Source organism: Sprattus sprattus, assembly GCF_963457725.1.
Source record: "Sprattus sprattus genome assembly, chromosome: 2".
NCBI lineage: Eukaryota > Metazoa > Chordata > Actinopteri > Clupeiformes > Clupeidae > Sprattus > Sprattus sprattus.
In genome coordinates, this window is record NC_137921.1 from 22,512,429 (window position 1) to 22,527,827 (window position 15,399).

At 45.3% G+C, this 15,399-nt stretch overlaps 1 protein-coding gene across 1 annotated transcript in view; it reads right to left on the minus strand.

Annotated features, from left to right (window-relative positions):
- Window positions 1-15,399, minus strand: part of msraa (methionine sulfoxide reductase Aa) — a 77,953-nt gene that overhangs the window by 12,530 nt on the left and 50,024 nt on the right. Inside the window, exons 4-5 of the mRNA XM_080831958.1 lie at window positions 8,342-8,446; window positions 6,186-6,292 (exon numbers count right to left, since the gene is read on the minus strand). Of these exons, the coding sequence (XP_080688084.1) occupies window positions 6,186-6,292; window positions 8,342-8,446 (212 nt within the window). The remainder of the gene's footprint in view (window positions 1-6,185; window positions 6,293-8,341; window positions 8,447-15,399) is intronic.

The window sequence follows — 15,399 nt, forward strand, 5'->3', positions numbered from 1 at the left end:
GCGCAAGAGACAAAGAGGACAAAGCCACCAGCAGGGGGAGGAAGTGAGCACTTTTTCAATATGCCTGAAAACACACACATCATCTGAGAGAGTGTGTGTGTGTCTGTGTGTGTGTGTGTGTGTGTGTGTGTGTGTCCGCGTGTGTTTGTGTGTGTATGCGCGTGTGTTTGTGTGTGTGTGTGTGTGTGTGTGTGTGTGTGTGTGTGTGTGTGTGTGGATGTGTGTGTGTGGATGTGTGGATGTACAATTCTGGAGGCACGCATGTGTGAGTGTACGTGTTTATTTGTGTACATGTACGTGTGCTTGTGTATTTGAGTAGGCTGTATAAATATGAGTTTCTGTGTGTATCTAAATGTATATGTATGCAAGCGTGTGTGTATGCAAGCGTGTGTGTATTATTTGTGTGTGTGTGTGTGCGAGTGTGTGTGTGTGTGTGTGTGTGTGTGTGTGTGTGCACGGGTGCGCTTGTATGCAGTGAGAGGGGGCTGTAAGCTGCTTTGAGCTCTGTAGTCCTGCTGTGCTCTGTGAACAGGACTGCCCACTGTCACCCCTGCACACACCACAAACACACACTCACACTCACACTCACACTCACACTCACACTCACACTCACACTCACAGTCACACTCACACACACAATCACTGTATCTGAATAATTTCCCACCACCGAATTTACCTAAAACATTCCCTCAAAGCCCATCCCTAAACTGACAAGTACAGGCTCTTTTTGTGTGTTTATTTGTAACATCACACACAGTACGATGGATAACAACCAAACTTCCATTTGAATGCAGGAAGTGTGATCCAACATCCTCCCCATTGCTAGTATGATATACTCCCAGTGTGAGATTCCCATGTCTCGAAATTGGCACTGTGTGATTTAAACCCTTGAGTGGAGTTTCAGTATAACAGAACATAAACTCAGGGCCTGGTAGCAATCTGACACATCACATATCAGGTACTGAAGAGGCAGATCGATACACCCAACTAACTTGTGCTTGTGTGTGTTCATGTCACAGAGTGTGTATAACCGACGGCCATATGGTCTCCACTCACAGTCTGTGGGCAAAGTCAGTTCAAGGTGGAATCAGTGATGCCATTTGAGAACATTTTTGTACAATTTCCAAAGTTCTTTTCTACATAAGGGGTGCCCAGGGGCTGGACTCTGGTCTTTCTAACTGCTCCGGGATCTCTAATCAGGAAAACCAATGAGGTTTTAATAATGCAGCCAATCAGGTTGATCGCCTGCCCATCAGATGTGTGTCCTCGCCAAGGTAACATACCAGAAGGAACAGGGGACTGAGGGGAGATGTCTGAAGGTAGGTGACTTGTTTTAGATGATCAAATCACAAAACATTAGATAATGCAACAGACAGTGCGATTGCCGTTAAAGGGCAACCCTAGAACACATCACTCTTGATCTTAAACAGACCAGACAAAATCTGTTTCATGCACAATACATACAGACTCTAAATGAACACACCCAGTCATAGACATATAGACAAGGCGGTCAGCAAGTCACATGCTGAATCATTGGATGCTTAAGAGTAGAACATAGTTTAGAGCATGATGGCTGTCAGTTAAATCAAGTGAAATGAATGGGCAACCTTGTCTTGAAAGCACACTGAAAGGATAAACATACTGGCATTAGTAATGGATGTGCATATACTACATAATGTGTATTATGTATACCGTGAGTCATCATCATTTATACATGTGTGTGAATATTGATTTTGTGTGAAGCCTGCCTGCACTGCTGGAGAGGAAGATAGAAGATAGAAGAGAGAGAGAGAGGAGGGAAATGAGAGGGAGCAAGAGAAGCAATGACAACTTGACACGGGGGGAAGAGGGTGGGCAGGGAGACAGGAGAGATGATAGGAAAAAGATAGGGAAGATGAGTGGAAGGAGAAAAGGGGAGGTGGGAGAGAAAGAGAAGCATATGATGATAGAGAGAAAAGAGAGAGGAGAGGAGATGGAGGAGGAGAGGAGAGCAGAGGGTGGGAAGATGAGAGGAACTACAGTTAGGTTAGAGGAGGAGAGATGAGTAACAGCAGAGACCTCACTGGTATCAGTGATCCTCAGCTAAAGTGGGTTTACACCAAACTAATGGCCACACGATAACGCACTGATCACCATGTACACCAAACTAATGGCCACACGATAACGCACTGGTCACCATGTACACCAAACTAATGGCCACACAATAACGCACTGGTCACCATGTACACCAAACTAATGGCCAAACGATTACGCACTGGTCACCATGTACACCAAACTAATGGCCAAACGATTACGCACTGGTCACCATGTACACCAAACTAATGGCCAAACGATTACGCACTGGTCACCATGTACACCAAACTAATGGCCACACGATAACGCACTGATCACCATTAACTGCTGAATGACAAAACCATGGGATGAAATCCAGTGAATGAATGTGCTTTCACTCCGTAAAACACGCTATACAATGATACATGACCAGACCAACTCACTTTAAATAGTCTTAAATCTACCATAAGGTTTGAATATAATGCCATCTATTGAACTTATATTATAATGTGATGTTTATGTTTGTTATTCTATGTTATGTTATGTTTTGTCTTAGCAAGCAGCACAGAAAAGCAAGACTATGTTAAAAATCCTGCAATGTGTGTGACTCTGATCATGGCATTCTCCCACTGCAGCTATGCCACAGCAGTCACCTCTGAGAGCCTCTGAGACACTTCACAGGCCACATGAATTATGTGCATTCACAAACAGCCCTCCTCTGTTACACACAGACACGTGTGCCAACACACGGCTGCCTCAACTAAGCAGTATTAGGTTAGGAGAAGAGTGGAGGAAAGCGGAACAAGGAGAGATGAAAGGAGGAATGAGGAGAGAGGGAAAGAAAGAAGAGCGTGCAAGGAGAAGGAGGAGAGGGAGAGAGGGGAGAGGGACTCCCCGAACGCCCATCGCGTTATTAGGCAACCATTAGGAGGTGCATTAGGAGGCATGCAGATGGGAGCCGGCGTCAGCTGGGGGCAGCCCGGCGTGAAGGAACAAATCTGACCCATATGCTCCCCTCGTCTCTTCCCTCCCAAAACTAGCACCCCTGTATCCCCGCACCCCGCGCTCTCCCCCTACTACATGGGGACCCCCACATCCCAAGCTTATCCGCACCTCCCCTCCCTCCCCCTCTCCCTCCCCACAGTCGTTGCACTGTGGTGGGATCCTGGGCTTTCCTTGTGCCCCTTTTCCCCCGGCTGCCATTTGTCAGTAAGCTCACACCATGTTTGTAGCTGATGTTTGCCATTTAGGCCCATCATTGAGGTGGCTGGGCAAGACCTGACTGTGAATACAAAGATTTGTAGGGACAGGTAGATGAGCAATCTGCCTGCTGCTATTTTGTATGCTGTGAGTGTGCTTGTTTGGGGATGTATTTGAATCAATGTGGGTCTGTGTGTGCCTGTGCTGCATGGTGTCATGGGTGTGAGTGTGAGTGTGAGTGTGAGTGTGAGTGTGAGTGTGAGTGTGAGTGTGAGTGTGAGTGTGAGTGTGAGTGTGAGTGTGAGTGTGTGTGTGTGTGTGTGTCTGTGTGAGCGCGCATCAGTAAATGTGTGGGAGTGTGTGCCTGATGAGACCCTTCCATGCCTTCAGAAACGGTTGCCGTGATACCAGATGCATGGAAGCACCGAGGTAGCCAAAATAACCCACTGCACATATGTACACACACCCGCGCGCACACACACACACACACACAGATAAATGTAGGTTTGGTGTTTCTCCACAGAGAGTAGTAGACAGTAGACTCTCAATGGAAGGCATTAGAACACAGAAACCCCAGAGAGGTGCACGATCAAACACACAAAACAAAGCCATTCCTGGACTCCTGCAATTCCTGAAGACCAGAACACACTGTACTAAGAGCAGACCACACCACACTCACACTCACACTCACACTCACACTCACACTCACACTCACACTCACACTCACACTCACACTCACACTCACACTCACACTCACACTCACACTCACACTCACACTCACACACGTATATATACGTACTGACTAGAGTGTTTTGAATTAAGGGATACCACTCGGGTAGAAGGCAGCAAAGGGGAAACATTATCTCATCAGTAACTAAAAGTGGGATTTTCCACATTAAACATATGCTGACTCAAACACAAACACACACACACACACACACACTCACACTCACACACACAGACATACAATACATACACACAAACATAACATAACACCTTCCTCTGCAGACCGAGTTTTAATGTGAAAATGGAGACAGAGGAGGAATTCTGTTTGGACAAGTGTCTTTGCAACCTTTTAAGGTGCGATTCGCTCACACACATACACACACGCAGACACACACACACACACACACAGACACACACGTCTTCCTTGCAGACAAGAAGACAAAGGAAGAGGACAAGTAAGTGGTGAAGAAATGTGAAGGAGAATGTTTTCATCCTCTGTGTTTGACAGTGCTGCACCGTGTTATGGTCATGCCAATGAAGCCTATTCAAATTCCAATCTAAATTTGAAAGAGAGAGGGGGAGGTCCAAGGGAGCGACAGAGGGGTGGAGGGGAACTAAATATGAAAGAGCATGAGAAGGAAAGAGTAGATAGAAATAAAGAGATAAAGAAATAAGACATAGAAATAAAGAGAGTAAGAAGGACAGACTGGAATGAATGAATATATAAAGAATATATAGATACCTTGCAAATACATGAGAAAAGTGAGACAAAGAGAGGATGAGAGAGAGAGAGAGAGAGAGAGAGAGAGAGAGAGAGAGAGAGAGAGAGAGAGATGCCTTTAGCCTGTGCGTAGGTTAGCATTAGCTCTTTGGCTAATTCTATTGTTCTACTGGCAGAGCTCCACTCAGCACTGGGTGGGGTTCCTCTGCATGTGATGCATTGCATGCGGTCGGCCAGCAGTTCTACATTGCATTGCAGCAGAGCGAGAGAGAGGAGAGAGAGAGAGAGAGGGAGGGAGGGAAGGAGGGAGAGGGGGAGAGAGGTAGGTAGAGAGAGGAAGCCAGAGGCATGCCAGCATAACAAGGACACTGAATAAGAGATGCACACACACAGTGCACATGAACCCTCTGCAAGCACACATACACACACAGCCTTGCTAGTTTCTGAATACAGATTGTCTCTATGTTGCATTCTACATTTTGGCAATGCCAGAATGTGGTTTTGTCATACCAATAATGTTCCTTGAACTGAAAGGGAAAGACAATGAAAAATGTGAGAGAAAGAGAGGGAACAGAGAGAGAAAGAGAGACAGAGAGAGACAGAGTGGCAGAGCGAGAAAGAGAGAAGGAAACAGAGAGAGAAAAGGAAGCACTCCCCGTTCTCTCCCGCAAACAGTGTGTGTTCTCTGGCTCCTCTTGTCCTCCGCCGCTCTCGTTTAAGCTCACATGCATAACGCATATCACGCATACCACATAACACAGCAGACACAGGCCCCAGCAGCACGGCAGCACGGCTCACTGCTCCTGCTCCTGCTCCTGCTCCTGCTCCTGCTCCTGCTCCTGCTCCTGCTCCTGCTCCTGCTCCTGCTCCTGCTCCTGCTCCTGCTCCTGCTCCTGCTCCACGCCTCTAACACAGTGGCTCCTCAAACTCCCCATCTCATACCATACACCCTATACATCATTCACCCAGCCGTCCGTTGACATGGTGTCTTTGCTGCCACACATATAAGAAGATGTGGGCCATAGGCCGGGAGTTTATTTGACATTTCTCTCAAATAGAAGGGGAAGTGGAAAAATGTAAGCTTTATGTATGAGGCTTTCTGAGGCTTTTGTCCTATCAGGATGTTTTCTCCTGTATTTCTAGTTCTGGAGTGGGGAGGGAGGGGGTTCATGGCTGAGTTGCTATGGTGAGCGGTAGCTGGGATGAGTGCAGTCTTTCCTTCTGGGGTCATTCTTTATCAAAAAGATCACGATCATGTGGGTGAGACATCAGGAAGCGAAAGATTTTTCATATCAACTCTCGGACAAAAGAGGGTGGAAATGTAGTCTACCATTCAAGGGATAATGAAAACCTGTAGCCCGGGCATTGTGGGTATGGGCAGGTGTCTGCTTCTTATTCTTGTTCCTTAGCATGGAGGACCTCATGGAGCTGTTTAAGGAAAGTGGGGAGATCATCAGTTTAGGGATGTTTGGGGGGTGCTACTCACCTTCTGGTACTGGTCTTTGGACGTTAGGGCCTGCTGGAGCTGCTCAGGGGTGTAGGTGTAGATGGTGGAGCGGTAGGTGGTGCCGACGTCATTGCCCTGTCGCATGCCTGTTCAGGACACAGAGGAGAGGAAGAATAAATGGATGAACAGCATGAATGAAGAACTTGTATAAAAACGAGTACAAACTTGCAGGTAGAGAAAAATAAATGTGCCGAAAAAGGCGTGTCTTTTCAGACAACTTCAGGAGGGCATTGCAGAGAAGTTTGTGTCATTAAGGTTAGTCCATGATGTTAAAGTCCCCTATTGGACAAAAAGTTAACAATCAAGAAGTTTCCATGATAAACACTACTCAGCCACAATTTGCACCCAATCGAAGTTTTGAAAGCTTTCTTTTCATGAAAGGAGAAGTATGGAAACATGAATCCTGATTGCCCCCATGCATAACTACCTTAAGACTAAGCGATGGTGTAATTTTAATCAAAGCGCCGTTCACCTTGATCTGGATATAGAAGCTGATTTCAAGGCTTCCTGGGCATAGTTGATTTTCCTTGGTGGTGAGAACTGACTCGACTGAAGCCTGTCGATTTGCTTTTTTCTCCTACCTGCCTGGTCTCTGCCACCATAATTCATACACACAATCACCAAGGTTCACAGATACCATAAAACATCATCCCATATCATCCTTGATAAAAACACACGCTTTCATATGTAAAATCATCTGAACCTTGAGAGGATAAAGAGTGCGGTAAGTAAGGCTTGAGAGTTGCAGTACAAAGTTGAGAGCTGCGGTACAAAGTTTCACTTCTTGAAATATTAAACTTGTGTAAGCATGACATTTAGCATTCTGTATTATAGATGAATGTTAAAACATCCAACATGGATTATCCATTATTATCACTGCACTGAATGACACTTTGTGGCTCTATTAAAAGACCTCTCCACCAAGATTCCACCAAACATTTGCAGCATATGTTAGCATATGTGGTTGTAGTGGCTTTCTTTTCTTTTTCTGGCCTCATTAGATTGATTCAAATACTTTTTTAATTCATTATCTCCTTTGAAATAAGGGATAGCTGTAAATACTTTAGAAAATCAGGACACTGTCAGTAGCTAGGTTTCCATCCAACTCGTTTGCATCTATTAAGCGAATTTATGAAAATGTGGCTAAAAGAAATGTGAGTCTGTGCTCATTTCCATCCGCTGTTATGCAAAATAAAAAACTGACACTGATCACCTTTGATGGAATCCTAATCAGAGGAAGAGTTTGGGTTCAGATCTTGAGGTTGTCAGGGCATCTTTAAAGGAAACATAATCAAATCTAACAAATACGATTTAATGATTACGAAATAACCTGTTTCCACCAACCTTAGTCACATCATAATTTATGTGAATCAGGCGTTAATCCGACTTTTGGATTGTTGGATGGAAACCTAGTTCACCCTGCTGTACGTGGGAAGACTTGATACAGATACCTACTACATATACAAAACCTATTAAAAAATTGTAAAGTTATACATATGATTCACATATAAATACAATGACAATGGCACATGTACACCAAAGTATGTTTAGAGTTAGCATTTACGATGGACATTCTATGCTTTGGAAATACACAACTTCAAAGCTATTTCATGACGCATCATCTGAAACTTGGGGTTCTGGTCAGCAGCTCATCAGACTATGGTCTCTCTGTGAGAGGCTGCATTTACAGCGTGATTAAAGCCGCCCGGACGGCCTTCTGATTGGCTCTTCAACTGATGCCGCGCATGAAGTGGACCTCTGGCTGCCTAATTGCACCACTCCAAATGGCGCCGCTCATTATTGCCTGGCCATAATCAATCGCGCCGGACACAGCAGGGATGGACAGAGAGAGAGGAGAGAGAGAGAGAGAGAGAGAGAGAGAGAGAGAGAGAGAGAGAGAGAGAGAGAGAGAGAGAGAGAGAGAAAGAGAGAGAGAAAGAGAGAGAGAGAGGTGGCCTGCTAGCATTGGAGAGGCACACTGGACACGCAGCAGATATTGTATGTACAGCACAAGACAAGGACAACGCTTATACTCTAAAAATCTTGTTGCTTTGTGTAGTTTTACTTTGTGTAGTCTAATGTGAACAACATGTGAGTGTATGCTTGTGTGTGTGTTTGTGTACTGCAATATTAACCTTGAGTGGGGTCATGGCTCTCCCAAAAGACCTTCAGCAGATTCCCCAAACTGATGTTCTCTGGATGGTAAACCACCCGCACCACTTCAGCATGACCAGTTTTACCTGAGAGAGAGAGAGAGAGAGGAAGACAGAGAGAGGGAGAGGAAGACAGAGAGGGAGAGTTAGAGAAGACTGCATTGCAAAGTGCTATATAATGTAGCAGGCAAAGGGTTGCAGCTCTTCTTTGCGCTGATGTGGATGGCGAGGCTGTAAATAGTTCACCCCCATAATGCTTTGGGCTTGGGATTGGTGGTGGTATCGATCTGGATTAATGTGATTATGTTTTGTGTCCTGTATTAGTGTGAGTACCTGTCATTGTTTTGTCTGAGTCCCAGGATTGTGCGATGTATGGTACACGGGGACATTGCCATTTAATCAGAGATCTTTGTGTCTGCCTCTGTTCTTCCGGGCCAACTCACTACAATATAAAAGTCACCGTTTAAACAAAGGCCTGGGCCATTCGGTTAAGCCAGGGTGTCTCTGTGTAAAATCACCGCCACCACGGGCCCATGACCCCGGCCCGCTCCACCTCACTCACCCAGCCGCCACCCAGCCACCCACACTTCATATCGAAAGGCCCTCACGTGGGCCCCTACACACACAAGAACACACACACTCACACACACACACACTCACACACAAACACACACTGGAGGTGAGCGCCCAGCCACTCCAATTCTCTCCCCAGTGCACAGACGCAGCCCAGCCCAGCTCCCCTCCTCCCCTCTGCCCAGTCACTGGAAGTAATGTCTGTCTGCTCCCATCTGTGGAGCGGGCTATGAGGCCATGCCACTGCCACCGCAGGTCACTGGCACAGAGGCTCAGAGTGTGGGTCACTACAGTGGCAGAGAAGGTAGCGGGGTGGAATGGGGATATTCAGGTGCATGAGGGGATGGAGGCGGCAGATATCCAGCTGCACAACCAGAGTTGTGTAAGGTTTAGTGCAAAAAATAACCCGACATTCAGACTGAATGGCTCTCCTTTTTGTCTATCTAAGCTTTTGTTATTTTTCAGAGATTCTGTTTAATCTTCATTTTCATATGCTGGTGTTCATTTAAAATAACATTTGGCTGAGTCCCAGAGTGTTCATAGGATGTGATATTCAGCTGTTTTTTCTGTGGTATTTCAGCGCATTTTCAACCTGATCCTGATGATGTTCCTTGTGCTGAGGATGACACCATGCCTTGTTCCTGAACCCACGAAAAAAGCACCCACACTACAGACCAGTGGCACTGACTTCACGTCCTGAAGCGCCAGGTCGTTCCATTAGTCGAGTCATCACTGGACACTATGTAGTTTGTCAGCTTCAAACTGAAGCGGAAGACGCCTTCCTCTTTTTGCTGCACATGGTTTATACCCACATGGAAGAGGTTAGCAGCAATGTGAGAGTCATGTTTTTTTCCCCCCTTTTCATGTGCTTCAATCTGTAACACCATACGACCTGCCTTGCTAAGGGCTTGTTGGGGGGTTTTTGGGGGCTTTTTTTGATGCCTTTTTATTTGGATAGGACAGTTTAAGATATGACAAGAAGCGAGGCGGAGAAGAGGTGGGGAGAGGAATTGGGAAATGACATCAGGCCAGACTTGAACCTGTGTCTCCTCGGGCAATGTAGCCCGTTAGTGGGGAGCTTTATCGGCTTGCGCCACTGTGCCCCCCCTAAGCTGTGGGGGACATATTGATGTACATATGCTGGACATATTGATGGATTCTCCACTCACTCATCACCTTCAACTGACATTTCAAAGACTAAGGAGTTGGTGGTGGATTTTAGGAAGCAAAAGATCTCTAAACCCAGTCCACATCATTGGGGAACAGAGGTGGACATTGTTGAGGAACACAAGTACCTATGCGTCCACATAAACAATACGTTGGATTGGAACAATCAGAGCTGCCTATATGCTCTCTAGAGACTCAGATCTTTCAATGTCTGCAGAATCATGCAGCAAATGTTTTATATTACGGCGGTGGCCGGCGTCATCTTCTACTCTATAGTGTGCTGGGGCAGCAGGGTGAAAGCAGCGGATGCTAACAGACCCAATAAGCTCATCAGGAAGGATGGCTCTGTCCTGGGAGTGGAACTGGAGTCTCTGGAGAAGGAGGTGGAAGAGAGGAGGATGCTGAGGAAATTACTGGGGCCGCATCAGAGCCCCTCAGCCGTAGACTGAGAGCACTGAGGAGCACTACAGAACGCCACAGGATGCCTTTTCTACCGGTGGCCTATTCTATCTATCCTAAGTCCCAATTCTATCCTTCTTCACTGCACATCGGTGTGTCTGTGTGTGTGTGTGTGTGTGTGTGTGTGTGTGTGTGTGTGTGTGTGTGTGTGTGTGTTCACGTAAGTGTGCATGTGTGTGTGTGTGAGTGAGTGTTCACGTAAATGTGCATGTGTGTGTGTGCATGTGTTTGTGTGAGCCTGTGTGATTTTGGTGATAGGAGATCCAGTGTGTGTAACTATATGGCTGCATAAGAATAAACTGTGTTCAACTACACATGTTCTTTCCCCCCAAATAACCTATTATGTCCAACAAACAGCTACACAACTCCATTACTGTCTAATGGCGTAACTGAGGACATAATTTGCTGACCATTACTGATGGCTCTTCTTTCATTTTCCAGCACAGCCCCCTCATCCCTGCCAGCCCTTTGAGTTATCAGCCATGGATCTCTACTGCTATGATATTAAAAAAGTAATAACAACCAACCTGTGAGGTTGCAGTTATTATCACACTGGTTTTGTATTATAATGCTTATTCAAGGCAGAGCGACAGTATTAAATAGCCACCCCCCTGAAGAGACAAGTCCTATTTAAGATCGGAGACGGAGATAGTGACAAGTCATAAAGACAATGGGACAGTCAGGTATTTTAAGGACACGCAAACACAGGTCCAGGCTATGAGAAATAAGGAGAGATACTAATATATATATATAGGTTCAGTATAATCTGATATTCAATATTGTGATACGCATGTTGTGGTGTTATGTGTTGTGTTTGTTGTTATTATTCTATTATTCTAGTGTTTGTAAGTCGTTTAAGACAAAAGCGTCTGCCAAAGAATATACTGATTCTATAACTATAACGTAACTATATGGATAAACAACAAACATTGAGATTGAGATTGCTGTGTACGTTCAAATACTTTACGGTAATATCATGCAGGGAAAGCCGAGATTCATAATGACAATGCAGAACAATGTATTACTACGGTGCCCTTAAAATGTCTGCCTTGAAGAAGTGGTGAGCAAATCTTGTGGAGAAAGAGGGTATTTAAAAAGAGAGAAGCATTCTCTTTCTCTATTATATGTCTTTCACTTGTTCTTTGACCTCCAGTCTTCCTGCCCTTTATCTTCCTCCTGTTTATCCCAGTTGTTCCTGGCTACTACCAGCTCCATCAAAGTTTGCAGTCTCTTTGGTGCTTGATAATATCATGGAAGGTAGAACTCCAACACAATATTGTTATCCATCATTAGCTTCTGGATAATACCCATGCAATCCCTCTCTTTCCATCACTTTAATCACTCTCTCTGTCTCTCTCTCTTTCTCTCTCTCTCTCTGTATTTATCTGTATTTCTTAAACTTTCTAAGGCTCTTTAAATGTTGTACTTTCTATATCTATATTTTTTCACTTTCTCAGCCATGTACTCAGCGGTGTGTGTGTGTGTGTGTGCGTGTGTGCATCCACATGCGTTTCTGTGTATGCATGGCACATGACGGATGTGTGAGCTTGCGAGTGGAATGTATGTGAGGTGTGCAGGAGTGGGAGCATGTGTCCATGTGTGCACGTGTCTGTTAGTGTGTGTATATGTGTGTGTGTATGTGCCTGTCCGTGTGTGTATGTGCCTGTCCATGTGTGCATGTGTCTATCAGCGTGTCTGTAGGTATGTGTGGATGTGTGTGTCCCTGTGTTCATGTGTCTTTTAGCGTGTGTATGTGTCCATGTGTGCATGTGTCTGTTAGTGTGGGTGTGTGTGTGTGTGTGTGTGTGTAGGTGTGTCCATGCGTGCATGTGTCTGTTAGTGTGCTTGTTTGTGTATGTGTGTGTTTCTAAGTGGCACTGTTTTGTCAGCCATGGACTTGGTGACACTTCACCTTTCAGTTACACTTGGCCTCTTCTCTCCTCCTCTGCTCTGCTCTTCTTTTCTCTTTTCTCTTCTCTCCTCCTCTCTTCTCCTCCCTGTGATAATACCACTGTCTGTACATCCACACCATCGCATCTGACATTCGACAGAGCGATTGTGGAGGCGGTGGGCTGAGTGAAGCGCCATGGAAACAACATTGAACCCGGTCAACTTCAACCACTCCCTCGGTGGCCTACAGCTGTGATGTGTTTTTCCTGAGAAATAATATGGGTTGTAATATTGCTACTTCATCTGTCTGTGATTTCTGTTGTTGCTGCTGCTGTTGTTGTCAGCGCTGGGTCTATGTGCAGGGACTAAGCCTTTGTTGACACAGACCTGTAGGCCGCATACAGAGTGTGCAGACAGGTTAGTCTGAAGAAGTCTAAAGAATTTTCTGCTTACTGTATCTATCAGTATTTTTTAACTCCATCGATCCGTCTACTCATCCATCCACTTCAATAATTTATCTGTCATCTTTCCTCTGTCTGGCCATTTTTTCAGTATTTCAATATTTTGCGTGAAGAGGCTCCTTTCACGTGTTATTATTATTAATCATTCAACAATAAGAACATAATAATAACATGTAATAATAACGTTTGAAAGGAGCATCAAATGTATATTAATAACTACTTACTGGCCGAGAGTGAGGTCATGCAGGTAAATATCAGACAGAGGCCGTAACGTATCGACCGAGCGATAGCGAGGTTGATGCGGCGGGGCCGAAGTCTGATATACCTGCATGACCGAACGGTCGAGGTTAGTAAGTTGTTTATTATATGGCATTTAAGCTCTTTTCATTTTGAAAATAAATGGTAATTGTAAATAGAAAACAAGTTGTTTTGTTCAGCTCAGTTTTCTATTGATCATTGTAACTTGAAGTTAGCAAGTCATTGTTTGCTAGGCAACACCTGAAACACTGTGTCATGAGGAGACTTGAGAGCTGAACAAAACGACATGTTTTCTATTTACAATTACCATTTATTTTCAAAATGAAAAGAGCTTAAATGCCATATAATAAACAACTTACTAACCTTGACCGTTCGGCCATGCAGGTATATCAGACTTCGGCCCTGCCGCATCAACCTCGCTATCGCTCGGTCGATACGTTACGGCCTCTGTCTGATATTTACCTGCATGACCTCACTCTCGGCCAGTAAGTAGTTATTATCAGACCGCAGACCGGCTAGAACGTCAATACGCGGCTGGCATGACTACCCATTAGCCAATCAGAATGCTCGTACTGTCGTTGCCATATAATAATATATAATATATATTATAATATTCCATACACGCATTTAGTACACAATCATATCGTATACTGTTCACCAAACTAAAACCAGTTATGAGGAAAGTACTAGAAAAAATCAGCCCCGTAGTTTGTCAAAGTTAAATAAGCAACTCCTTCAACTGGATATGTTCAGGTCGACAGTGAGTAACTTCAGCACCAGAGGAGTGGACAGCTCCTGACTGCATAGCAGCAGGCCCTCTGTCTCCCCTTCTCTGTCACTCCTCCAATAGTGAGCCAGGCAGAGATCCTGGTGCTGTAGGGGCACCGAGCCCCGCAGGCTACAACCTGCTGCAGCCTGCCTTAAGCTGTAGCACTGCAGAGGAGAGAGCAGTAGCCAGTGTTGAGCTGTGTCTGTGTGTGTATGTGTGTGTGTGTATGTGTGTGTGTGTGTGTGTGTGTGTGTGTGTGTGTGTGTGTGTGTGTGTGTGTGTGTGTGTGTTGGTCTGTGTGCACAAGTGTGTGTTTCTGCATGTGTATTCTTATGTGCGTGTTTGTATGCTTCTTCATCTGTGTGTGTGTCTGTGTGATGCAGGAGCCTCTCTGAGGTGCACACCCAACCCAAGCAGGGGGGGAGGTGCTGATGGTGGTGGTGGTGGTGATTGTGTGTGTCTGTGGGGGGGGGGGGGGGGGGGATTCATCAAACAAATTTCCCCTGATGAGAAATCACTGTGTGCCTCTGAAACAGGCTTACCTCCAGAACAAAAGGAAATCTGCCCAGATCAAAGATGGGACCTGTCATGCTCCTCACAGCAAAGTGAAAGTGCTAATGTGTTAAAAAAAACTCAAAGAGAGAGACGGGGGAGGAGAAAATAGATAGAGAGAGTGAGAGAGAGAGAGCAAGAGACCGGGAATGGGAGAGCAAGCAGAAGAAACAAGATGTTAGGGGTAAAGGCAGAATGAGATAAAGAGCGAGAGAATAGGAACAAGACAGAAAATAAGAGTGAGTGAGTGAGAGAGAGAGTGAGGGCGAGAGAGAGAGAGAGACAGACAGAGAGACAGACAGAGAGACAGAGAGAGTGAGAACAAAGCTGTCTTCCTCACTGAGGCCTATTTGAAGGATTCTGAGGGCTTACACATCCACACAAACAGGGTGCCTTGGGTTCAAATTCTGTCCAATTCAGAGTTAAATGCACATGGAGAAAAAACTGTTCAAACTTTTCTCCATACTCAACCCCCGCCCCTGCCTCGCACACACACACACACACACACACACACACACACACCGTAATAATAACAAAAAGGCACAATTCTGGAATATCCTGAAGCTTCAATCCCTCAGAATAGGATCAGCAAAGCGGGGTGTGGCTCTGAACAGCTGGCACAACCGTCATGTTTCAGAGAACTGCATTATAGAAAACTAAGACTATCCTTCTAACTCCATTAGGGTTGATGCACACACACACACACACACACACACACACACACACACACACACACACACACACACACACACACACACACACACACACACACACACACACACACACACACACACACACACACACACACACACACACACACACACACACACACACACACACACACACATGAAACTGTTTCATGCTTCAGAAACAAAAGCCTCATGCATGCAGGAGTATCTTGCTCTGCACAA